The sequence below is a fragment of the Polyodon spathula genome, chromosome 13 (genome assembly GCF_017654505.1).
Source record: "Polyodon spathula isolate WHYD16114869_AA chromosome 13, ASM1765450v1, whole genome shotgun sequence".
Classification (NCBI taxonomy): Eukaryota; Metazoa; Chordata; class Actinopteri; order Acipenseriformes; family Polyodontidae; genus Polyodon; species Polyodon spathula.
Genome location: NC_054546.1, coordinates 3,624,252 through 3,649,784, shown reverse-complemented (window position 1 = coordinate 3,649,784; position 25,533 = coordinate 3,624,252). Strand labels below are relative to the sequence as shown.

At 35.9% G+C, this 25,533-nt stretch overlaps 1 protein-coding gene and 1 long non-coding RNA gene across 2 annotated transcripts in view; both read left to right on the top strand.

Annotated features, from left to right (window-relative positions):
* Positions 1-4,732: 4,732 nt before the first annotated feature.
* The window catches only part of LOC121325624 (catenin alpha-3-like), a 185,407-nt gene continuing 164,606 nt past the window's right edge, over positions 4,733-25,533 (top strand). Inside the window, exons 1-5 of the mRNA XM_041268439.1 lie at positions 4,733-4,943; positions 6,431-6,536; positions 10,215-10,407; positions 18,880-19,046; positions 20,257-20,376. Of these exons, the coding sequence (XP_041124373.1) occupies positions 6,438-6,536; positions 10,215-10,407; positions 18,880-19,046; positions 20,257-20,376 (579 nt within the window). The 5' untranslated portion in view covers positions 4,733-4,943; positions 6,431-6,437. The remainder of the gene's footprint in view (positions 4,944-6,430; positions 6,537-10,214; positions 10,408-18,879; positions 19,047-20,256; positions 20,377-25,533) is intronic.
* LOC121325625 lies at positions 11,479-12,662 on the top strand. The gene is made up of 3 exons (XR_005951360.1): positions 11,479-12,093; positions 12,124-12,147; positions 12,513-12,662. It is a non-coding gene; the product is annotated as an uncharacterized LOC121325625 (long non-coding RNA).

Sequence of the window (25,533 nt, the reverse complement as noted above, 5' to 3'; positions counted from 1 at the left end):
TATCTTCAGCAACTGTGACAGATATGGTAAACAATTCTTCTATTATAATTTTATAGAAACACCAGTAAAGAGGGACATTGAAGTAATCTGATAATCCATGGGCAACATGATTCATGTGTGAGAGGACTTCAAATTCAATGAAAGGTTCAACGGAAGGCCAGTGCAAAGCCAAGAGAACTGGGGTAAACGTGTTGCTTGGGTCAAGTCAGGAAGCCGCATACAAATTTTGTAATACATTCTTTTTAGAGTTGTTCTTATATGCATTATTTGTAACTCTGGTTACAAATCCTGTCTACTAGGTAACTTCATTCTTGAAAGTATTGATCAATACATTTATTAGAAAGTGTCAATATAATAAAATGTAAAACATTTTATATCTCCCATAGTTTCCCATAAGAATCCATACATACCTCTGATAGTAGTAAAAACCACATTATTTTTCTAGGTCTTTCAAATCTCAGACAGGTAATAATCATCATGTATCAAACTTGTATTGCATAAAAGACAATCAATAATTGATTCATTGATTCATTGTTGCATCTCTACTTAATATACATCTAACCGTGGTGAAAACAGCTATCAGTCTTAACAAATGACTTTGGCAGTTATTGACTAATAACGCCCTACCATTGCTTCCTATGCTTTAGCTTTTCTACTAGGGCTCAGCTGTACAAAACTAGCTTTGTTGTACTGTTACCTTATACTGCATACAGCTAAAGCTAATTAAAAACAAACAATATGCAAAATGAATCAATAAATCATGCAGCACAGTGCTTTGTTTATGCCAAAATATCACAGTATTTACATAGACACCCTGTCAGTTTCAATGCAAGATGAAAGTAATGTTTATTACTTGAAGGCAAATGGTACTTTGCACGGTTCAGCAGGCTTGGAATATCATTTCAGTTATTATCTAAATAGCAGGGCCCCACTTAGTAAATAGTTAGTTTTAATCAAGCAATGGCAGTGAATAATTAAATCTTAATATATACTTATATATATATATATATATATATATATATATATATATATATATATATATATATATATATATCTATATATATATACAGTTGCAGTTCAAGTTACTTATCAAATGTTATAGCTAACTTGAAATATGCAAACTGTTCAAGAGCTGAAAACAAGTAGAAAGGTCTAATTAAGCAAATTATCAGTTCAATTAAGGGTTTAGTTAAGTAATTGAGAGCTCGGTTGGAATGAAAATCAGCAACCATAGGAGGTCCCCTGGACCGAGTTTGAGAAACCCTGGATTAGAGGGTTGGTCCAGGCCTTAGTTGTTTCTGTTAGGAATTGAATGAATAGCTCTGTTCAGAATCTTTACCACACCTTTCAAATATGTCCTCCTCTCATGATTATTAAAATGTCACTTGGGAATAATGAAACCGTTATCTGTGCATGTTTCCTCTATTCCAGTCTAACATGTGACCTTTTCTGGCATCCCACTTACTCTTCAGATTCTACTGCTCTCTGAAAGGGAGGTCTGCAGTGGAATGGTAGGCATTCCGATGAATGTCCAGATACTGTTGTTAGGTCTAAATATATCCTTGACTTAAACATCAGCCCTGCCTCTCCTTTCAAGCACCAGGCACTGGACATTTTAGGAGTAGAGCAGTTTAATAGGACAGAGTTAAACTTCATATCTCTTCTATAGAATCCGAGTTGTTAAAATTGATAATCCTGCATTGCTTTGTACCGTTGTGATATCGTAAAGCCACACTTGCTATTTCTGCTTCATGTTAATGATTCCCCTAGGGGCCTGGTATTATCATCATATCAATTAAAAGGTATAGCATTCATTCAGTTCCTTTTTTCTTTTTAAATATTTTAGAGTGTCCTCATTTCCCAGTTTCTACTGGTATTCTCTCAATAAGGCAGTCTTCAAAGCAGACACAGTCTTTGTAGTATATTATTATTATTAACCGTGTGCTACCTTTTATGTACCAGGACATCCGATTCTTAGGAAAGTCAAGGCAGGTAGTCACACGCAAGTAATTGCAGTTAAGCGCTGGGTAGCTCACTTTTATTGTAAAGAAACATGTTGCCTTCAGGCAGGCAAATTAGTTGCATCAAAGTTTGCTGCCAGCCTTTTTCTCTCTTCTGCTTTCTGCAGCCTGTGGTATATCCACCTGGTAGAATTAGCAAACCATACTTCAAGCAATGATGTGGATTTGACATGTTATATGCATGAAGAGAAGTCAGCCAAACAACGTGACGTTGAAAATAAAAGTTAGCAGAAGAAAGATCGTCTTGAAACAGCGGTGGTGCTACTATAAAAAAGTATTCAATTCAACGTACTCTTACTGCCCAACTTTTGTAGTGTTATTCAAAAATGCTAGGTCAATAGCTTTAGGTATGGGGACGCCTTATACCTTCTAGAGAAATGGCTACAAAGCTGAGCAAGGTGCTCCATCTAGTGGAGAAAAATGATACCAGATGGTGATAAACCGATACATTATTAACCCATTAAGTACCATTGTTTTCATTTCATGACAGGCTACTTTGTAAAACAATCGGAGCATTTTTAATGGCATCTACCTGTTATTTTAATTTTCTCTTTAACTATATTATTATGATAACCTACTCTAATTTTGTTAACCATAAAAGTTAAGCCTAAATGTACTGTATGAAATGACATAAATACAGCTTATGTTGTGATTTTCTTTTTCAAAGAAAAACTAATTTGGTATGTAATGTGTTAGGAATAAGAGATCAGAGAAAATATATTGAAGCAAATCAAACCACTGGAAAAAAATATATATATATATATTATGTGCACATCAGTGGATTTTTTAAATAAACTTTCATGATGCATTCAATAAAAACTAAAACACACAGGTAAGTAGTGTTGAATGCACAGCAATGATGGAGAGGTGAAAGTTGAAGGGACTGCAGTTTTAAGTTGCGGTTCCCTTTTATGTACAGGGTTTCATAATGTCAATTTAGAAATTACATTCTGCAAAATTGCTGTCATACTCAATTTCAATAAATGTATCCTTTAATATTTCTTCAATGTCCTTTCAGGCTTCATAGGAGTGGAAAATGTTCTTTTGCATTGCAGAGTGAACTGACATTGAAGAAACGATAAGGGCATTCTGCGTGGGACAAAGTTCAACCTTTCTAGCAAATAAGCAAGTGATGTTTAAAATGCACATGCGTCTCCTTGGGTAGTTTATTTAGAATAATAAAACCTGCAAATTTAAAATCTGAAAGCATTTGTTGGCATTCAAAATGTAATGTTTCTAATGTGTGTACAGAACTCAGGATATCAGGGCTGATATGTTCCATGGCACAGGGTAAGAGGAGTCTGCTAAAGGCTGACCCCTACAACATAAATAAGGTAATACACACATACCAGGGCGACCAAATATTGCCACGATGTGAGAGATGTTTACACTTAAAGCAAGGGTTTTGTATGGCATGTTAAATCCATTGTTTCTGTATTCCCCTTGTCTGTGTTGTAAATGAAAAGGGAAGTTTGGGGAACTAAGTGGGACTGAGGATTTCTGTGGACCTCCATGTACACCAGGACACATGGCATGGAAAGGGCAACATTTCCAACCATTTTTATGGAGAATGAGTTCTGAAACAGGTTTAATAGAACAGTACACAGAACACTTCAGATTGTGCAGCTGTATCTGAGAGCTGTGAAATGATCAGGGTTTTGCTTCCAGTTTCTTCCTTTACACATTCCTGAATTCTGCCTCACATTCTTTAAAGCGGATGTTGAATTTGGCATGTGCAGCATAATTTCAGTTTCATTGCCAGCCACATCACAGTGTAACCTTGCTGCTGATATACTACTGTTGACTTAGCATGATGAGACACCAAAGTTAATGTATAGTCAAAAAACAAAAAATTAAAATAAAATTAAAAATCTGATTTAACAAAGGATATGCTGCTAACTGCATCATAATTATATGAATTGCAGCTGTGCTTTGATATCACTGCAGTCCTTCATGAATCATTCTCACAATTATACATGAGAGACTCAGTGTTATAATATAAAGACATTTGAAACTGCTGTAAAGGACCTTTTATCCAGTATTGCTGGAACCAAGCCATTGTCTATGAAACGCACAGCAGCACAGAATACTGCACTGGCATTTGCTGAGGAGAGCTGTGCAGGAAATTAATGAGGCTGGATTCACATCATCACTGGTGTCAATCAATACCCAGAATTTATATTTACTACCAGGAATGTGTAGTTGTAGATACATGTTTAGAACATTTGTGATTTAATGTGTTGCAGGGACAGTTGCAATTATATTTTATTAAGGAACTCTGTCGTTTCACTTGAATTTATTCTGTTCTTAAGGCTCAAGAGTTCATAAAACAAAGGAAATTTCACAAATGCAACCTGTTTCAAAAGACTGAGCTAATATAAGGACTTCTAGGCAATATGCTTACCTACACTGTACCCGCTATTTGGGTGATTTGAGAAGACCAGTGGACAAGACAATGTACATAATAAAATAGATAAATAACAGTTTTTTTGTTAGCAAACACACACACACACACACACACACACACACACACACACACACACACACACACACACACACACACACACGTAAATAAATAAAGCAAGCAGGTGTATTTCATCCAACAAACTTCCACACAGTTTTCTTAACCTCTGAGGCATTTTTGACCGTCAGGATATTCTGAGCACTAGTATGTAGACGACAGTGAGATCATGTGTCAGCTGTAGTGAAGCTGGCTATTTAATGAGTAGAGGCACTTCTGAGTGACAAGCGGCAGAGGGGAGCTTACCCAGTTCATAATACACCGAAACTGCACTCTGAACGACACTACCTAAAGTGTTGCTGAGGGGGGAAAAAAAAGTTTACATTCACTTAAAATTTTGGCTGCTACTGTAGGATTTATTTTTATTTTTATTTGAAGACCGTAAAAGGAGAAACGAGGAGGTAAGTGGATGAAAAAAAGATAATGACTTTTTTTTTTAAATTAAATTGGGTTGCCTTTTCTGTCGTGGCACATAGTGGCCTTTTCTAATGAAACTGTAATACTTATTCTAGTTAATACTGCACGTTAGACAATGTAAGACGAATGGAAAAGAAAAGCTTTAAAAGGTGATTTGCCAGCACAGTATTTAGGAATGGGCACTCGTGTATGGCAGGAATGTAAAGTTGGCAAGGTCGCTGATATGCTTAGTGTTTTGGCCATAAACGGCGTGAAGAAACAGAGTTTGATTATATATATATATCAGAACCGCCGCTTTCTTAAGAAGGTACTTGAATTGTTATCAATCGACAATTTTGCTTGGCATTTGTTATTTTCCACCTAGGTAAAATAACTACTTCTCCACAGTACAAACGTTTACGTCCACAGGATACTTCAAAGTAAAAGCAGTTTTGAAACTTTGTTCATCCAAATGTTGTTGGCGCTGTCATTGCTAAACAAACCTAACAAACAAAAAACAAACAACAAACAAACAAACAAAAAGTGTATGCCAATATTTCTAAAGAACTGTCAGTTATGGTGTTTGTTTTGCTTTGAATTTATTTAATGTGACAGGCAACATGGTGAAATTGAAACCTTTACCCTCAGATATTACGAGAGAATAATTTGAATATCACACCTGACGTGTAAAAATTTGACACTTTAAGTTTAAAAGTTAACAGTTTAATTCCGTAGCGGGTATAACTAATTATTATTATTTTTTTTTTTTTCACGCTTCCAGTCCAGTTATATATATATATATATATATATATATATATATATATATATATATATATATATATATATATATATATATAATATATATTTAACCGCTCTGTGTAAAGCGCGTTAAAAATAGAATCTGGGACATGTACTTGGAAGGGTCCCAGAATAAAACTGGATACGGAGGAGGCTATTGATCCTATTAATAACCCAACGCCGGGAAATCTCTGGCATCATGCTCAGCTATAACGCCAAGCTTTTCAAAAGTTTCACCCTGTTACTATGTACATGTATTTTCAAAAGTTATAGTTCTTATCGTTAAATTAAGAAATGCGTTTTCCAAATTTTCTAACGGGTGTTAAGAATTTAACAAGCACAAAAACGTACACAATAGTCATCATCTGTTAATATCCAAACAATGCTGTGATTTTGAAAATGGAAAATAAGGACATGAACACTTAACGCCTTGCTCCAGGGCCTCCACTATTCTATTGACTTCAATGTTAATAGACCATCAATATTAAGGTCACATTTTGTTGGTCCCTTCACTGCCCATAATAAAAGTGACTAGACCTGTATTTTCAAGTGTATCCAGTAAGTATTCTTAATCTGTCATTTTTATCTGGGCATTATAATAACAACTAGATATTCATTAATATGTCATGGTAATGAAACAGAAAATTTTTTTCTTTTTAAAATGTAATGCTTTTTTGTGTGTGCTTTCTTTAAGATAAAAAATGTCGACTCTTCAAAACATTCAGCTGAAAATTGACCCTAAGGATCTTCAGATCAGGACAATAACTGTGGAAAGGTTACTTGAGCCATTGATAATACAGGTACATTTCATATTGGTTATACTGCAGAATCCACATTAATCACATTGTATTCTTTACTTTTTGATGAGATAAAGTAAGTAACATTAAACTATACAACAGAAAGCCCTTTATTCTGAACACTGTTCTAGATGGCAGTACTTGGGTCTCAAAACAGCACTAATAAAATAAAATGACAAATAAATAAATAAATAAATAAATAATAAGGAGGGGAGGAATACTGTGCCCTATGCACTTTCTCATTGTGATCTAATAGTGGATCAGTAGAATACTGTGCCCTATGCACTTTCTCATTGTGATCTAATAGTGGATCAGTAGAATACTGTGCCCTATGCACTTTCTCATTGTGATCTCTTAGTGGATCAGTAGAATACTGTGCCCTATGCACTTTCTCATTGTGATCTCTTAGTGGATCAGTAGAATACTGTGCCCTATGCACTTTCTCATTGTGATCTCTTAGTGGATCAGTAGAATACTGTGCCCTATGCACTTTCTCATTGTGATCTCTTAGTGGATCAGTAGAATACTGTGCCCTATGCACTTTCTCATTGTGCCATTTTAGTGGATCAGTAGTACATACATACATAATAGAACCCTTAAAGGTCAACTACTGCTTCTCTCTCTCACCCATATTCAACTGTTACTGTTATGAGTAGAGTAATGGACTGAGTTTCCAACTGTTCCCAGGAACCATGACAACACATTTCTAATGAATGCTTGTTAATTAGCAAATTACATGGGGGCAATAAGTAATTACGTTTTATGGTTGTGGGAATTACCACGATTTTGACCAGCTAAGTTAATAAAATGAAAGCTATTTAAGATGTATTTTTATTACCAAACATTTTTTTCAAGGGAGTATTTATCTTTCTAGGGAGAAGTCCCTATTAAATTCAACTCATTTACACAATGGTAATGATTCCACATGACCTGCTGAACAGCCATTCAAGTGTTTATCAAATAATTGAATTAAGATGCAGCTGGATCCCACCACTGGCTTGCATGTTTTACATTTCTCACTGGACTGGAGTGAGCCAGGAGCTCTGTTAAAACGGAATATACTGTACCCGCCGAGACAACTTTCAGCAACAGCACAAAAACAGTTTGATTTTCACTGCAACTACTTAATTAATGAGGGTAATTTACAGTGCCAGTGAAATTGCCGATAAACAAATAAATATATATTTCTATAGCTCTGTACCACAATATAATGAAAATCCCACCACCGTGCAATAATCATTTTTGGACTATTGTGCACAATTACAGAGTGCAAAATTCTGTGCACACATACTATTGAATAAAAATCCCTATAAATGCATATTTATACATTTTAGTATGAAATCAGAATTCTAGCCACGAGAGAGGAATCTTTAGTTATTGCAGAGGTACATTTTGTTTGCTTCATTGACAAACATGTGGCCCACTACAGAGCCCAATGTTTTATTAGAGTTTCATTGTTCCATGTTTCCTTGCACATCCTGCAGCAGGCTGGCAGGGTCTGAAAGCAACAGGGAACACAAAACGCAGGAACGCGTCTCCTTTCAAAGACTGTTTGTTCAGAAATAAAAATGCTGGCTTTGTTATGGACAACTACAAATCCAGTATTCCAAGAGCACGTATAAAACTGATTGATTTCCCATTACGGTGTGAAATTGATGTGCTCTTCTGTTGTTTGTCGTCATTGTTTGGTTCTGAATAGATTTGTTAAAACTGACCAAAGGGAGAATAATGTTTCTCTTGTGTTAACAAATCAGACCGTACAAACTGTCTTTCTTGTTTGTGTTTGCATGCCTGATTCATTGCTTTTCCTCAGTTTAGACCGTGAAAATATATACTGTAGGGACAGTCATCGCAGGAAAATACAAATACGTGTTGTGTTTATTACTGTAAGTTATAGGAATATTATTCATGATAGAGTGTCAGTATGTATCACCCTGTGTCTCTGCAGGACAAAAATAAACTAAAAGAACCTGTTTTGTGGCCACCTTGTCTAATCAAACATGAAGTCAAATGTATTGGTGAGGTGAGATGTGTGTGTGAGTCCCTTAACAAATTACATTTGGCGCTGGCTCTGTCTGAAAACGCTGAAGAAATTATGACACATCTGTTATACCATAGTAAAAAAAAACAAAAACAAATCCATGTGCATAGCCAAAACACAATTGTTTTTTTCCACCTTTGACATGTATTGATTAATTATATGTGCATAGATTGAGCAGCTGTAAAACACAATCATATATATTATAGTATAAACAATATTTCTGTTCCACAGCAGAGGGCTGCGATAAAAGAAGAACATTGTTCATTGTATTGTTAACACAGTGCAATGTGAGTAGGTGGCTAAACATAAGTAAGCCGTTAACAGATTGAACAGCGACCCTGTAAACAGAAAACATTTAGACAGAAGTCACTTTGTAATCAGAAAATGGAATGAAAGTGCGTGGGGTACTGTATATGTTTGCAAGTCGGTAATTGAAAATATAGTACAAAAAATGGCAACCTATCTGAAACCTATTTGGGTACAACATGTCATAAATGTTAAAATTGTATGTTGTCCCTGTCAAATAAATAAATAAATAGGGGGTTCATTTGAATGGGTCATCCACCACACTTTGTCTTTCCACTGTATTTTTTACAAAGTATTTTAGTCTGCTATTTCTATACCACAGTAGACTTGTAACCACTTAAAAAGACATTTGGGTCTGTTCAGCTGATCGAAACCGCTGTAGATCTAAACACTGTCACTGTTAGAAAAGTAATACAGAGCCCAAGGTTATGAAAATCAAACAGCTCATGGAAGTCAGATCTTTTTCATTGTGTTCAGAAGCACCAGCCACCATATTTACACATAGTAAACAGTGATTCTTATAAGCACCAGTGATGCAAATAAACAGTAAAAAGAAAGGTCTTTGTTTTAAATAGAAATAATATTAGGATTGTCGTAGAAGCCTGGCGGTGTCTTCTCAAGTTCTGTGAGTGTTTCGGTAAGATTGTAATTTCAGGGCAGGTACAGTTTTGAAATGCCTCCTAGACAAAGGCGTTACTGTGTGGTAAAGGCTACACCAAGCTCTGGTACAGGTGTCGAACCCTATAGAGGTAAATACACATGGCAGGAGATAACTGCAACGTTGCACTCCAGCTAACAGACGGCATACTTGCCAACATTTGGAAACTGTTCAACGGGATGCTCGTCTCTGATGGGGGGGCCATATGCATCATACACGTGGAAGGAGTCATATGCAAAAAACACTCATTTTCATATAATAGACATACCACCCCCCCCCCCCCCCCCTTATATTTTATACAAAAGGTAAGCATTCTTACCTTTGTATAAGTTAGTGATCAGCAGGTGTGTCGGCCGAACGAAGAGCACAGCATGTGGTTTTCACTAACTCTGCTGTGCAGAATAAATTATTTTTTTTCTATGGATAAATATCGGGACTTTCTTCCAATGCTTCGGGACATAGGACATTTGCTAGGAAATCAGGACTGTCCCGACCATATTTGGACTATTGGCATGTATGGACCCCTGGAGATCATTGCAAGGGGAGATTCCATAAACACCATGATCATTCATGCACACCTATATCAAAATATCATGCTTTGATGACCTTTAAGCATATTGAAAGTAGTTTCAGGTACATAGAATCATTTCACATGTCTTTGCAATTGTTGTTGCAGGTCACCACACTAGTGAATTGCCCAAAATATCCTTCTAACAATAAAAAGGGCTGTTCTAAAAGGGGCCGTGTGCTCTTGAAATCGGTGGAAGATGCTACTCTCAGTTTAATCGAGAAAGGTGAAAAGATTGCAAGGGAAACTGCAGTACTAAAGGAGGAGCTGACTGCAGCTGTGGAGGAGGTTCGAAGAGAAAGTAAGTGGTGCAGATGCTTTATTAAAAACACTAGAAGTCAATCAGTATTTATTTGGTTTAACACATGGCCTAAGCATGTGGTGTTATTGTACTAATTACCATTGGATAGATAGATTAAGATAGACAATCTGATTTGTTTGTGTGTACTGTATTTGTGTCAGGAGCCCCTTGTAGATTTTCTTGGACTACATTATGTTGCTTTAAGTATTGTAGTTCAAGGCTAGTGTTAATGAGGGTCTTTGAATTATCATAGCAAAGTAGGAGACACCTGCAGTCCATTAGTGATCTACATACACAATCATTTGCACACTGACAAATGGATATGACTGTGTTCAATGCCCAAATATGCTGAAAGAAGGCGACGCTGGCTTTTCTGGTAACAATCCTAGTTACAGCAACCTAGTTTTAAGTGTGAGCTCCCGGGTGTTAGTGTCACAGTACAGTCTTGCAAACATCCTCTCCAGATTAAAATGCAATCTGTATTGTAGGGTGTGATGACATTTACTGGAGTCAGGCTTTCTATTCACAGTTTCTTTAGAAACTCACATTGTGGTGGGTTTCCTATCTGGCATGGTTTTTCAATATGCACCACTTTAGCCTGAGGCAAGGCTTCAAGTAGGTTATGATCGCTTTAAAAAATACTCATATACAGTTGCCATTATTACAAAGTCAGACTGTATGTTTTCCAATGAATTAGTAGTCATTGAAGATAGATGGGTTTTACAGTGCATTAGCTCACTGCTTATTCTCAGTCAAATCATCTACAGTTCATGCTTCAAACTTTGAATGATTGTTTGCTTCAGTTTACCCAACTTTATCCACAATTTCCAGTATTATAGATTTAAAGCAACATGTTTTCTGTTGTCCCATTTCATTTGCTTCGGGTAAGTGGTATATGAATTGTATTTTAATACAATGTTATTGCAGAAAATGTAGAGTGGGATACTGGCACAACAGAGTTGGATGAGGTTTCCAACCTGGTTGTAACAACTTTAAAAGTTTTACAACCAGTAACATAAACTGGGATATAATTCTCATCACAACTACAGGTTCATTTGGAATTAAATTTAAGAATCATTTCAATTCAGTAGAAAATGTTTCAACAAAGGAACGTTTAATAAATTAGGTTGGGATGAAATAAAAAAAAAAAATGTTAAAAAATAATCCTCAAAAATGGTATTGAATCCCTTCCATTTCAAAGGCTCTGCTCCTGCAATAGGACTTACCTTTATCACAGTATGAGAGATGGCCTGACCTCCTGAAGTCATGTGTTAGTTACATTGGAATTACAAACACTTATTTTAAAGTATTACCCTTAAACCTGCTGTGGCTTGCTGTACCAAAGAGCAGTTTGAACCACACAGTTAATACTTGCAGTAGGTTTATTCTGACAGAAGAGAATTTTACTGTAGGAGTTTTAAATATCACACATATTTCATCAGGACTTAACTGATGGCAACTGAATGTAAAACAATTTGTGGTTTGTGAAATGCAGATCACTAACCATTGTCTCCTGTTTTTCCAAGTCAGCTGATTATAAGGTCTTGTGTGGGATGCAGCACGGCTCTGTTTACTAGACATGCATACTTTATTTTTTTACTTGCTAGGGAACAGGTGTATGAACAGGTGTATGAGCAGGTGTATGAGCAGGTGTATGAGCAGGTGTATGAGCAGGTGTATGAGCAGGTGTATGAGCAGGTGTATGAGGTGTATGAGGTGTATGAGCAGGTGTATGAACAGGTGTATGAGCAGGTGTATGAGAAGGTGTATGAGAAGGTGTATGAGCAGGTGTATGAGCAGGTGTATGAGAAGGTGTATGAGCAGGTGTATGAGCAGGTGTATGAGCAGGTGTATGAGCAGGTGTATGAGAAGGTGTATGAGCAGGTGTATGAGCAGGTGTATGAGAAGGTGTATGAGCAGGTGTATGAGCAGGTGTATGAGAAGGTGTATGAGAAGGTGTATGAGCAGGTGTATGAGAAGGTGTATGAGCAGGTGTATGAGCAGGTGTATGAGAAGGTGTATGAGCAGGTGTATGAGAAGGTGTATGAGAAGGTGTATGAGAAGGTGTATGAGCAGGTGTATGAGAAGGTGTATGAGAGGTGTAGGTGTATGAGCAGGTGTATGAGCAGGTGTATGAACAGGTGTATGAGCAGGTGTATGAACAGGTGTATGAGCAGGTGTATGAGAAGGTGTATGAGCAGGTGTATGAGAAGGTGTATGAACAGGTGTATGAACAGGTGTATGAGCAGGTGTATGAACAGGTATATGTGTAAATAAGTCCAAAGAAGGGCCTTATCACATCATTAATCCTATAAAAAAAAAAAAAAAAAAAAAAAAAACTTAAAACAATTAAAATAATAATCAGTATAAATCAGATTTTGTTCATAAAGGCATCAGATCAGGATACAATTTTAAAATAAAGGCTGGAAATCCATATGATTTGAAATATAGTACTATTTAGACTGCACAGGAAATATATGTGCATTTCTCTGTTTTATTTCCCTATTCAGTTAAACTTCTTAGACACACAGTACATCCCTTGCCTCTTAAATTAAGCAAATTAGCAGAACTTGGCTATTTCTTACCTTTAGATTACAGTGCATGAATAGCCATGTAATTACTTTGTAATAACTGGAAAACAACCAAAGTTTCCTGCTATAATGTAGTAAGAGCTGTGTTATTAGATGGAAATGGCCTTGTGAACAACATTCTGTTGCCTGATATAATTTACATGATATGAATCAAATTGAGGAAAAGTAAAGTGCACTAGAATAGATCCCAGTGTGAAACAGGTATCGTTCTGAGGTACTGCTAACTATTTTTGAATGAGGCTGAATGATGAACCATTTAACCTTCCAGTGGTGTTTCCCATATAGAATCCACCCCAGGGTGTTTATATCCAGCTGGCATTTGTGTGTTTTAAGTGACCAAAACCTTGGACCATAAAATAAAAAAAATAGAACATGTACAAGAGAGAATCATAATCTAGCAATCTTATTATTAAATTTGTTTTTATAAAAAAACCTAATGTAGAACATTGTTAGCTGTAAGTATGTTATATTTTGGTTTGCTAACATTTTGTAGGTCTTTGTTTGCAAAAATCAAATGGAAGGAAAGTCATGAAAGTTTCGAGTAACTGCATTTTACTTTTGAATTGCCAGCCTTAGAAAATGATTACTTGGAGAGGTTATATGGAGCTGCTGTAATTAAATAGTTTTGTTACATTGTAGTGCTAGAACATTCCGTCATCTAGCTGCTATATTCTTTTTATAGATGAGAAATATTCTGGTTACATATGGCAAAATGACTGACAAACAAGCAATGACAAAACATGGTTTTAAATAATGAGTGATGATCTTGATTATATGTATTAAGCATACACATGAAGCATAAGTCATCTATCATTTGTACAGTAGCAGCTTTTGCTTCTGATATAATTGTGAGAGCAAGATGGTTTTACTGGATCCCTGTGTGTAGATAAGACCTACTTTCAGATAATTAGCTTTTTATTTTCTGTACGGTTTTGGGAAGCCAGTAGACCTCTTTATCAGTTGTGTGCCGCATTTGCTATCTTAGCAATCAAATCTATAACACTGTTATGTAAATTAACTGATCATTTAACATTATCAAAATTCATTGCCCAAGAAATTTAAACCCAGCAAGTCTTATGATGCTCACTGGTTGATTCGCGCACCCTCCCTAGGTAGCAGTAGCCATTCACATTTGATATACTGTAGCCTTTACATTTTGTATGCAGTCTATGGTTCAGACCTATAGTTACTCTCACTGTATATAAACTGAATTAATATTGGGATGTAACTTAATTGGGTCACTGAATGATTTGTAAAGCTTGCCCTTCCTTTTTGTATATTCACCTTTGTTTTTCTGGTCTATTTATCTTGCAATAGTCATTCAGTGACTACTTACATGAAAGTTATGTCGATGATGGCTCTAGCCCACAATTAAAAGCGTATTAGCGCCATCCCACTTTTTCTTTGTAAACTCATAGGTACACAGAGGCTCCTCTTGGGTCCCCACCCACATTCAGCAACTTGTCATGAGCAGAAACTTTACATGGCAAAGGTTTTTACTAAGCTAGCCACAAGGGATCTCCTTTGAGTTAGGGTTAGGGTTAGGGTTAGGGTTAGGATTATAACATTGTATAACCTCATATTTCTAAAATTCCTGTCACTTCTGAAAACAGTCTAAATTGCAATACATATGGATGTTTCTTACTGGTTATCCAGCTCATTTATAATTCACAGGACAGGATTAAGGGCTACATGGAGGACTGACTTCCAGGGTTTAAAAGGAGAGGAGAGTGATTGTGACTTAGGAAAGAGGTCTGGGTCTCCTCTTGGCTTGATGAGAGCAGGGGATAGGAACCCTCGCTTGTTTTAGGGTTACAATGCAGTAGTCAACTGACTAAAATTGTACATTAAAATATTAGCCATCTTGACCAGCAAAAAAAAAAAAACCCTGCACATTTCTGATTGTATTAATCCACTACAAGAAAAAGAATAACAAGCAATGACACACTAGAACACATGGGGCCCACACTTTGTAGGGCAATGGTATTTAAAAGTAAGATCTCTGTGGAAATAGACATTCTTATTGGATTACATTTCCATTTTATAAATGATGTGTCAAGTCAAGCTGACCTATTAAAATGGTAAAATGTCAAGTCTTGGCTGTTTTACAGATTCATTTTTTGGATTTGAAATAGCTTGGAATTATAAGTGAAAAGATATTTAATTTTTTATTTTTAAATGCATTTTTGCATTTTATACTGCAGGTTCTTTGTGTTTCATACAAGGTCATCATGTATATTAAAATGAACAAAAAAAACCAAAAAAAAATTGTCCTTTTTTAATATATAAACATATTTTGTATTGGTGCCTAATTAAGCATAGTGCATATTCACTTGAAGGAATTTTTTTCTTGAAGGCTGGAGCCTAAGAAATTTTGAAGAAGAAAGTGTCTTTATTCCTAAATGATTTGGATAAGTCCTTCATTATTTTGTTTCATTATCCCCTGGGCTTGTTGGTATATGATTTGTACTGAACAAACATTTAAAAAATTATTTAATACGTTAATTTGGTTTATATATATATATATATATATATATATATATATATATATATATATATATATATATAGCCATACTGGGTATGACCCTACCCATCTCTATTCACAGAGATAAGTGTTCTAAAATGTATAATATTTGGCGTTTTCATTTCTGTTCTAAACAAAATTACACATTTAAATTTAAATTTAAATTTATAAACATACAAGTTTTCCAGAAAACATCTTCCTGCATTTCCTGTAGTGATTAAAATATTCAGGCAGCATTTAAGTTTAGTCTATTGTATACTGTCTAAGAGAGACCTAGCCAACCATAATGGCCTAATTTTAAAGTTGTGTCATTAACGAACTTTTCTGGCACACAGATGACTTGAAATGTATTTTTATTTTTGGGAAAACGCAATTTTTAATGTCAGTTTATTGTTAACAATATGACCTTAAAGAAAATAATACTCTGAGGCTTGTCTAACCTCTTTTCTGTTGCATTGCACTTGAAAGTCACAGTGGTGTTCTAGAAGACAAACAAGTTGAGATGTTCATGGAGAACATCACGATACTCCAAGGATAACATAGACAAGGTTTTGTGCAGAATAGGAATAATGTATTTAAACAGGAAAAGCTGATGTAAACCAGGGAGGGGGAACTGTTTTCTGTCCAGCAGATGGCAGTATAAATCTAATTGTGTTTAGTCAGTTCAAATGTGATAATATAGTAATATAACCAGCATGACATCAAAATCTCGATCTTGGCCCTGGATAGTGATGGAAGGCTACATGTCAGACAATACAAAGTGACTCAATAAATTAAATATGTTTCAGCAAACACAGTCTCCTGTACGGAATATAAGGACTCCCCTGCAAATTTTGCTGGTAAAAGCTATACTTTATCATTCTATATTAGTGCGCTCTGTGTTGGTCCACTGTGTTGACTCCAACCTGAGAGGTACAGATGCATTCAGACATTGAATCTGGCTCATGACTGCCTCGTGCTGGAAACAGTCAAAACAAATTAAAAAAGTAAATACATAATGTAGGTGGGTAAACAAAGCCAAAATATTTGCCATATTTAATGGAAATGAGTCAGATTATTAAATAGCATAATGCTGTAACTGCCGTGCCATGTGTAGCACTGTGTAATATGCAGCTGCACAAGCTCCCACCCATGGAAATTTGTCATCTCATTCACAGGGACATCACTGCACTCAATCATACAGACAGTTCCCTTATAAAAGTTTACCATAGTAAAAGCATAGCGAAGCATAATAAAGCATAGTGGAGGCATGGAGGTAAGCACTGTAAAAAACAGTGAGGTATGGTAAATAATATTAATAAACATGGTAAACAAGGGTAAATTAAGGTTAATGCATGGTATTACCATGGAAAAAGCAGGTAAAAGTGCAAACTTACAGTGCAACAATACCATAGTAAACTTGCATAAGGGTTGAATTGCACTAGAATATTAACATTCACACATATGCTCCAGATAGCTTTTTAACAGGGCAGGCAGGGATGCTGTTCTGCCTGATAAGGATTCGTAACGAGTTGTAGGAAAAATCAACCAATTACAGTTAAGGATTCATTAGGATTTGATTTTCGTCATATGTTGTGTATAGATATCAACTTGTAGATAGAATATAGGACACATTTCTAATAGTTATTGTGTACAAACTACATTTTCAATTTATAATAATTGAATATGCTGTGCCTCTTGTTCTGCTGGTCGCATTGTATGTAAATGCTATACTTTGTCATGTATATTAGTGTGCTCTGTGTTGGTCAGAAATCATTTTGCACAGCTAGAGCAGAACCACCCAAACTGCACAATTTAACATCCCAAGATGGCACCCTACACACAATATATTACCTTATTATTACCTTATTACCTAATTAATAAGTCTTCCTTTTAACACTGGGACAGATAAAAAAGCAATGTTTTCACACAATTCAAAATCAGTAGTAACACTGTTTTCACACAAACTAGGACTGCAAACAGTAGATCCTGCCACTTTGAAGGAAGCTTATGTCAGTTTATAGCAACTACTGGATTCATTTAGTTCTGCCTGTTCTGTTGATTTGAGTGGCAAGTTCCCAGTGACAGTCAATAATAATTGATTGCAAAATCTCATAATCTCTTTTTTTTTGTCGTCCTGTAGTATCCCACAGTGCATTATTAACTTTTCAAAACTCAAATGAAAATTGTCTTTTTCTTCCATGCTTCCAATTCTCCTAGGGCGCAGCCAACTTGAAAGGGTGACGGGAACTGCATCAGGGGAAAGATAACGTTTTGCATTCTTACTTGTAAGGCAATTTGATGAGCAATTTCAGTACCAGCAAATTGCCTGCAATTATTGTGTAATATAAGATGACCTTTCTTGAAAAAGTACAGCAGATACCCTAAAGTCTTTAAAGTGAATATACTTCCGTAGTGGTGGAATTGCTCACCTGCGTGCTAATGAACTGATGGGATAACAATAGCTTGCTAATGGAACTGTATTCATTTTTGAGAGAGGTGCCCAATTGATGGTCAGTAACAGGGGAGACGGTAGAAATGGCTGTAAATTAGGTAGAATAAAAGAAAGCTAAATATGAGCAGCATGATGGGCTGGTTTAGACACATTAAGGTGATGTAACCAGTGTTAAAAGGACCACTTAAAGAAGTGTCAGAATGTTAGGATTTGTTTTTTTAAAAAGGCATAGAACTCTGTCATTAAAAAAGAACAAAATTGCAAAACTCTGCAATTAACAGAATTCTCAGTTTCCAGAGAATATACCATTCCTGTTCCTGTTAGTTTTGTTACATTGCCAGTTGACTTTTTTGGTGGTGGGTGAGTCCTTTTCATAGCTGTGTATTCAGTGATTGATGTATCCATAAGATATAAAAAACACTCACTGGGAGTGCATAGTTTTTATGTGTCCCTTGAATAATGTTCTGTGTTTTTACTCTCTGTGATGATCTAGGTGTTTTGCATTAAGCATTTTATGAATTCTGGAACCATTTAAAAAGTCCCAAGTTTAACTCCAGCTTTAATGTTGAATTGTTTTTGAGCTCTTGAACACTTTCCAGCAATCTTTAAAATATTTCTGTATACGTAAAATAATTTGATACTGGCACCAAACATCTGAATTCATCAACAGTATAATCGTCCACTCTTCAAAATTATATAAATTATTTTTGTGATCAGGTTGATTTACAGTGGAACAAAATCTTATCCATTTTCTAGGAAAGACAAACAACCTGGTTGGGACAGTTAATTCCCATTAAACCCATGCAGACCACATGTTTATTTAAGATCTTGGTATCCTTTACCAAAACACAGTATTCCTTTTATTGTTCTGTTTTTCTCGCTGGGATCTTTGACTAACTTGGTTTGTACTTCGTCCTTTCAAGGTATTTCCCTGACTCGGACAGCGAGAGAGTTTACAGAGGATCCCTGTCACCTGTCCAAACGCGAGGCTGTGGTTCAAGCGGCCCGCGCTCTTCTTGCAGCAGTTACCAGACTCCTCATTCTTGCAGATATAATAGATGTGATTTTTCTCTTGCAATATCTAACCACTGTAAGTATAGCTGCATATCGGATAAAATGTATTCGAAACAAAGTGCTTTTTAAAGTTAAGGATGTGTTAACAGTGTTTTTCAGAAAGAAGATTGAATTACATCCAATTTCCTTAAGTGACACATCTCCTGAAAAATTCCATTCATTAATACTGAAAACGCTTTTCTTAAAGCTATATTCATGTAATCCATAAAAGAAAGAAAAAAAGACTTTGAATACCATTTTTATATTTTTCAAATTTTCTATTCTTTAAACGTCCAGCACTATGCCATTGAGGCCTCCAATGTATCTCTATTAGCTTCAGTGGAGCCAGGGCGTCTCTTGCTATCACATGGGCTGAATTAATTTGTTTACATATCCCCTAACTGTATTCTGATTATTGTAATATCTATATATCTATCTAACTCTCTCTCTCTCTCTCTCTCTCTCTCTCTCTCTCTCTCTCTCTCTCTCTCTCTCTATATATATATATATATATATATATATATATATATATATATATATATATAACCGTAAAGGTACGGGTGGAGTTCCCGTGGGACGACCCTGTTGTCATTAGTAATTTTCGACTAATTCCATAATTTTTATAGACGTTTTTAGAAAAGAAACATCTCTAATCATAATAATTATATGTGAACTGTTGATTTTTTATTTGTCCTATAATGTATAATTGTTTAACAGCACTAGTCATGTTTTTGTATTCTAATATGCTTTTGCCACAGCCCATAATTTGGGAGCAACTGGCTGAGAAAATTGGCAACCTTAATCTTTTTTGTCTGGCTAAATAAAATAAAATGTAGAATAACTTAGCAAGAGACTGTAAAATCCATAACCAGTTAATTTAACAAAGAACCAAACTTAACATTTTTCGATATTGTAGTTAAAACAGAAGGATGTCACATAATGCAGAGAAACATATTTTTCATCAGCTTGAAGAAGTACCATCCCTGCATGAAAACACCGTGTAGCCCAGTACATGACATTTCAACTGTATGTACATTGTGATGTTTGACCTTTCTTCTTATTTTTAATAAGCACATGTTTTATTTCAATTTTTTGCACAGTAGCTCATTTTGAGTATGTTTTAAATCACAGGTAACCATGACATATCTCTCTATATTGTGGTACATTAATTTAGTTTTTTTCATTGCCAAATTTATTTACCTGGGATTTACCTGTCATGACTTGATATTGTTTTGTATAAACTGTAGGTGCAGAAAACATTTGACTTCTTGAGAGCCACATCCAACAAAGCAGAACTAAAAAAGGCTAATCAGAAATTTGGAAAGGAGCTGGAGGTGCTTGATAAACTGGCTTATAAACGACAGCAGGTAAGATATAGACCAAAGTATATAGATACATAGATACATAGCTAATAATTCAGTCCCACTTGTATGAAAACAAGAAAAACACATTTGAAATCCACAGGTTTTTGTTCTGGCTTGCTGCCGCAGTACTGCTCAGTTGAGTATGATCTATGCACTATTTAAAGACTGGTAACTTGAAATGACATGATCTCTCATATGTTCTTTTGTGTTCTTTCCACTTTTAAATCATTATATATATATATATATATATATATATATATATATATATATATATATATATATATATATATATATATATATATATACATGCCATGTGCCTGAAACTGAACTATTCCTTATATCCTGTAAGGAGATGCAGTGGTCTGCAGACCTCACACAGATTGCTAGGATGCTCTATTTCAAAGCTAAAAGTACATTGCATTTCACTTCAATTGAGATACCCATGAGCACCCAGAAACAATACATGATAAATGAGTGCATATATGCAGTGACTGTCAGGCATTATTGTAAAAGACTGGGTATACAGTATGCTGAATACTGTTTGCTTTTGGTGACAATACCAAATCACAGTATATTTAAAATACATCATAGGCCTTAAAAAACAACATAGGACACTGAACTGAATATTTGCCTCTGCCACTAGATGTCAGGGTCGTCCAAATAAAAATAAATCTGAAAGCTTTTAAGGGTCATTTCAGTGAGTGGTGTGAGCTGCTAAGAGGTGCCTACGTGATGTGAAGTGTATGGCTGAAGTCAAAGTGAAATAAGATGTACAGGTACGAAGTACAGCAGTAATCTGATAAGGGAATATAAAAATAAAATAATGAACCAAGATGCAACATGTAAAATGTGGAACCACAGTACAATGCATTTGGGTCTTTCAGTGAGCATTTTCCCATAGAGAGGTTGAGACCTACTAATTCCAAGTCAAAGCTGTCACAAACTTTAAGTGCAAAATAAGAACAGACTCTCCTCTGTTACTAGCATAGACATGTTCCTGTATCTACTGAAAATATGTATTCTTAGACAGAGTGCCTAGGGCTTACATTTATCTGAATAATCATATAATTTACTGAAGTGCCCTTTTACAGAGGTTATGTTGTTTTTACCCATAGAACAGTGGGCTAACCACGGTACTGCAGTATTGTGCATGACATGCACTGTCAATCATGAATTTGTCCGGATACAGCAGACGCTTGCTCATTGGAACCTGTTGGGACCGGACCCTGTTCAAATTATTGATTTGTTTGGAGTGCTGTTCATAACTTGTACATACTAAAATGCCTGGTCTGGTCTTTGTTTTATTACTTGAATACTTATAGCTCATCAAAAATCAGTGATAATCCTTTACATACTAAATAGAGAGACGGCTGTAAATGTTTTGCACACACTGGATAATGATGTGAACATCTGATTTGTACAGCTGCTGTCAGAATGCATTTTATTATGATAGCAGTGCAGTTCTAACTCTACAGTAGTGCAGTTTGGCTTATTGTGCGGGAGTATAGATGTTCTGTGGATGTTTAAATAGATATCACTGCTTTGTGAAAAATTGCATCACAATAGTCATTTATAAGGTTATATAGATTCGACAATTATCTGATCAGGTTTTGAGTTAATACCCAAACCGCACACTGTGCTTTAGAAGAGATATGGGGCATATTTTTAAAACCTCAAATCCTATATGCTGGCACATAGGTTTTAAAACTAGCTTTTGGTTGCATTTTATTAGCTTTGTGGTCTTCATCTATAAGTATTGGATTTCCAGAGTGCCGTATTGGGTTGAGTTAGATTCTCCTTCTCAGCAGTATCTGTTGAGAGTGGATATGTATGGGATGAGCCTGAGTTAGCTTTCAAAGCTGCTGCTATTTACTCTATACTCCTTTGGAAGGGAAGGAAATATTCTTTAAGTGGGCAAGAAAATCCTTAGTAAGTTGCTGTCTAGTACATAAAAAGTATGTGCAAATACCTACAGTAGCTAATAACAAGAAGCCGTGTTTCAGTAACTTGGTTTGTAAACTGCGATAAACACAATGTTAGTGTCTATGTTGCTGTCACCTTTACTTAATATTCCCTTTTACAACAAAATGACAATTTCTGTGATATTTATTATTCACTTACCCTGGGTCAGCTGTGATATTAACCCAAACAGATACTTCTGCATTTGGAGTTTTTCAATTTGACAGGAATATAAACTCTTCAGTCAATAAAGGCTTCATATAGGGTGAGGATTACTGCAGAATCCTGCCTTCCTTTTGATGAGGTGGGACTGTTTTAGCTCATGAATGATTTACGTATTTGTTTTAAGAGATTTATAAAGCCAGGGAAGCCAAACATAGTCTTGGCCAGCAAGCTCAATTTAAACGACTCAAGAGGTAAAGCCTTTTAAAAAGGGCCCTGTATTTAAAAAATATTTTAGGTGACCCTCACATTTTTTGCACAAGTTACAAATGTATTGGTGACACTTAAAATGGTGGTTTGTTTTTAGTATCTTATTATAACAGTTACATCACAGCAAATACTTTGATTGTAGACACAAAAAATAGACTGTAAACAATTGTAGATAATTTATTCAACATTAGATTCATGTTCATTTATGTTTTTCTTGTATTTGAATTTCTGGCTATTTCCCTGAAGCATTATAATAACATGTAAATATTAAAATATGCAGTCAGTTCTTATTTGTTTCAGAGTTATAAATGAGTTTGTTTGTGAATATTCAGTTCAGCACGGAGAATTCACAATGAATGATTTATTGATTACAGTTGCAGATGATTTAATGAAATGTGAGGGCGCTCAGGGCCCGAGTGAATGATAAATTTGGCTGGAGGCTTCGTCCGTCGGTGCTCGATGGCTACCTGCACTAGGCCGGCTGGCAAAACATAAACAGTTACATGCATCTCAGTGCCGCAGATAGGAAGTGGCTATGGGCCACCTCCCCCGATAAAGACGAGGCCACCAAACCATAAATGGAAAATAATAATACATGATTAACGCACCCCCCACAGTGATGCACTGCCACCTACCCCGCAAAATATTGAAAAATTTATGAAAATGAGCAGCTGAGACACATCCCGTCCCCCAGAGCATTACTGCACTGGTGGAAAAGAGCCCAGCCTCTCCAGCCCGACCATGCATCCCACAGAACTAAATATGAACCGCTCAGCACTCAGGTAAGGAAAAAACCCCTACTCACATATTTTGGTTAAGGGGAAACCTCAGGGAATCTGTGGCTGAGGGTAGCCCTTCCTCCAGGCTCTAAGCGGTTGTCTCCTGTTTCGGCTTCCCAGCACATGACTGAGAGCCCGAAACAAAAGAAGTGACATGAAAGAATAACACACAGAGCCTTTATGCCATTCTTATTACAATTCTTTTTTAGACAGTGACTCTTCCTGAGCGCATTTATATAGATATACTGTAAAACCATAAATATTTGTGAGACTATTGTTATGTGTTTTTTGCATATGAAAAAAAACACAAATATTTCTGCCACAAAATCAAATTCCACTAACAATACATACTTCGTATATTGCAACAGGTCACCAACATTTCTGGAGCAAAATATGTTTTATGGGTGTGATTCACCAAATATTCTGGTCGCAAATATTTATGGCTTTACATATATTTCTCAACAAAACAAAAGGTCTAAAATGTTTGCCATTTATTTTCTTTAAAACTTATTTTCTTTCAAACTCAAAGAAACTAAATGGACCGTGAAAGGCCACACCTGTGATTGCTGCCAGGGACAGATTTAACCCCATCCCTGCCAACCTTACACCCCCACACCCTAATTACACCAGTGGGGCTTCTGCCCTGCCACATTCACCTTTACCATTGAAATTATACTCAAGAATTTATTTGAAGCCAGAGTAATCTTACTGTGTTTTCCATTACCAAAAAAGAAAAAGAAAAATCATAATAATATGCGCAATACGTTTTCTTGTGTTAGAGTAAAATAAATGGTTATAAGATGGAAGATGGGGTGCTACCTGTATGGCCTTACCCTTTTTATCATTGGGTTCAGTGAAGCTCTTTCTGTAAAGCTGCTTTCAGTTTCAGCACACATGAAACCGAATTCCCCTGATTGACGACTTTTGATTATCCAGATAGCTTCAAATGATTTATTTTGACGTCTTGGAAATAAACTATGAATTTTAACATGTAATGTGGTGGCTCTGCCAATAAACTGCTGACTGCTTTACTGTGAACCATTAATCCAGTTTGTTACAGTTTCAGATGTGTCAGTATTTGATATGGCTGTGTGAGGGCACTTAAACATAACCTAGAAATGTCTCTAGAAATATCCAAAATATTACTTGGGTAAACCTAGCCTTTTTTCTGTTAAAATCTACTGTTCTCTTATTCTCATTCAGTTTTACCATCTTCCAACACCAGCCTTCTGCTTTGTGGTCTGGGGCTGCATAGTCGTGCATGCAATCCCAGTAGTACTTTTAAGGATGCAGCTTTCAGTCAGGAAGAATCCAAAAACTCCACTACCCGTGCATGTTCTCATGAAATCCCTGACAGTCAGTCCTAGCTCTTTCTCATTCTTTATGGCTATTCACATTAGGAGTTGCCCAGTTTTAGAGCTAGTTCCAAGGAACTTAAACCAAAGCAAACTGCACATTGTCACACGCCCCTGCTCTGCATTATTCAGGTTGGGTCAACTAAATTAATAACTTACTGGATGTTTTCAGGTACTGAATGTCAGGCAGATTAAAGAAATGAAATTGTATATGTCTATCCATAGCTGGTAATGTTTAATGTTTACCCACTCTTGGACAGTGGTTATTTGGCCAGTCACACAGCTTTTTGGCCAACTACATATAGAGACAGCGAATATAGGAGGTAAGGCAACAGTATATAGCATATATTAGATACTGGATATATGTGTTCCTTATTTCAGAAGTTGCCTGACATTATACAGTGTCAGCTGTTCTGGACACAAGATGAAATGATATGACCTCCTATATGGTGTCATAAATCAGACTGGCTGGATTTAAAAAAAAAAAATAACATAAAAACAATATCTGCACCAGAGAAAAGCAAGTGCATCAAGGGGCCAAGGCAAAACTGTACTTCTTGTAGCTCATTGAGCCATGTCAGATTGAAGACAGAGAATAGAACTTCAATTGGATACAGAAAGGTTGATAATACTAT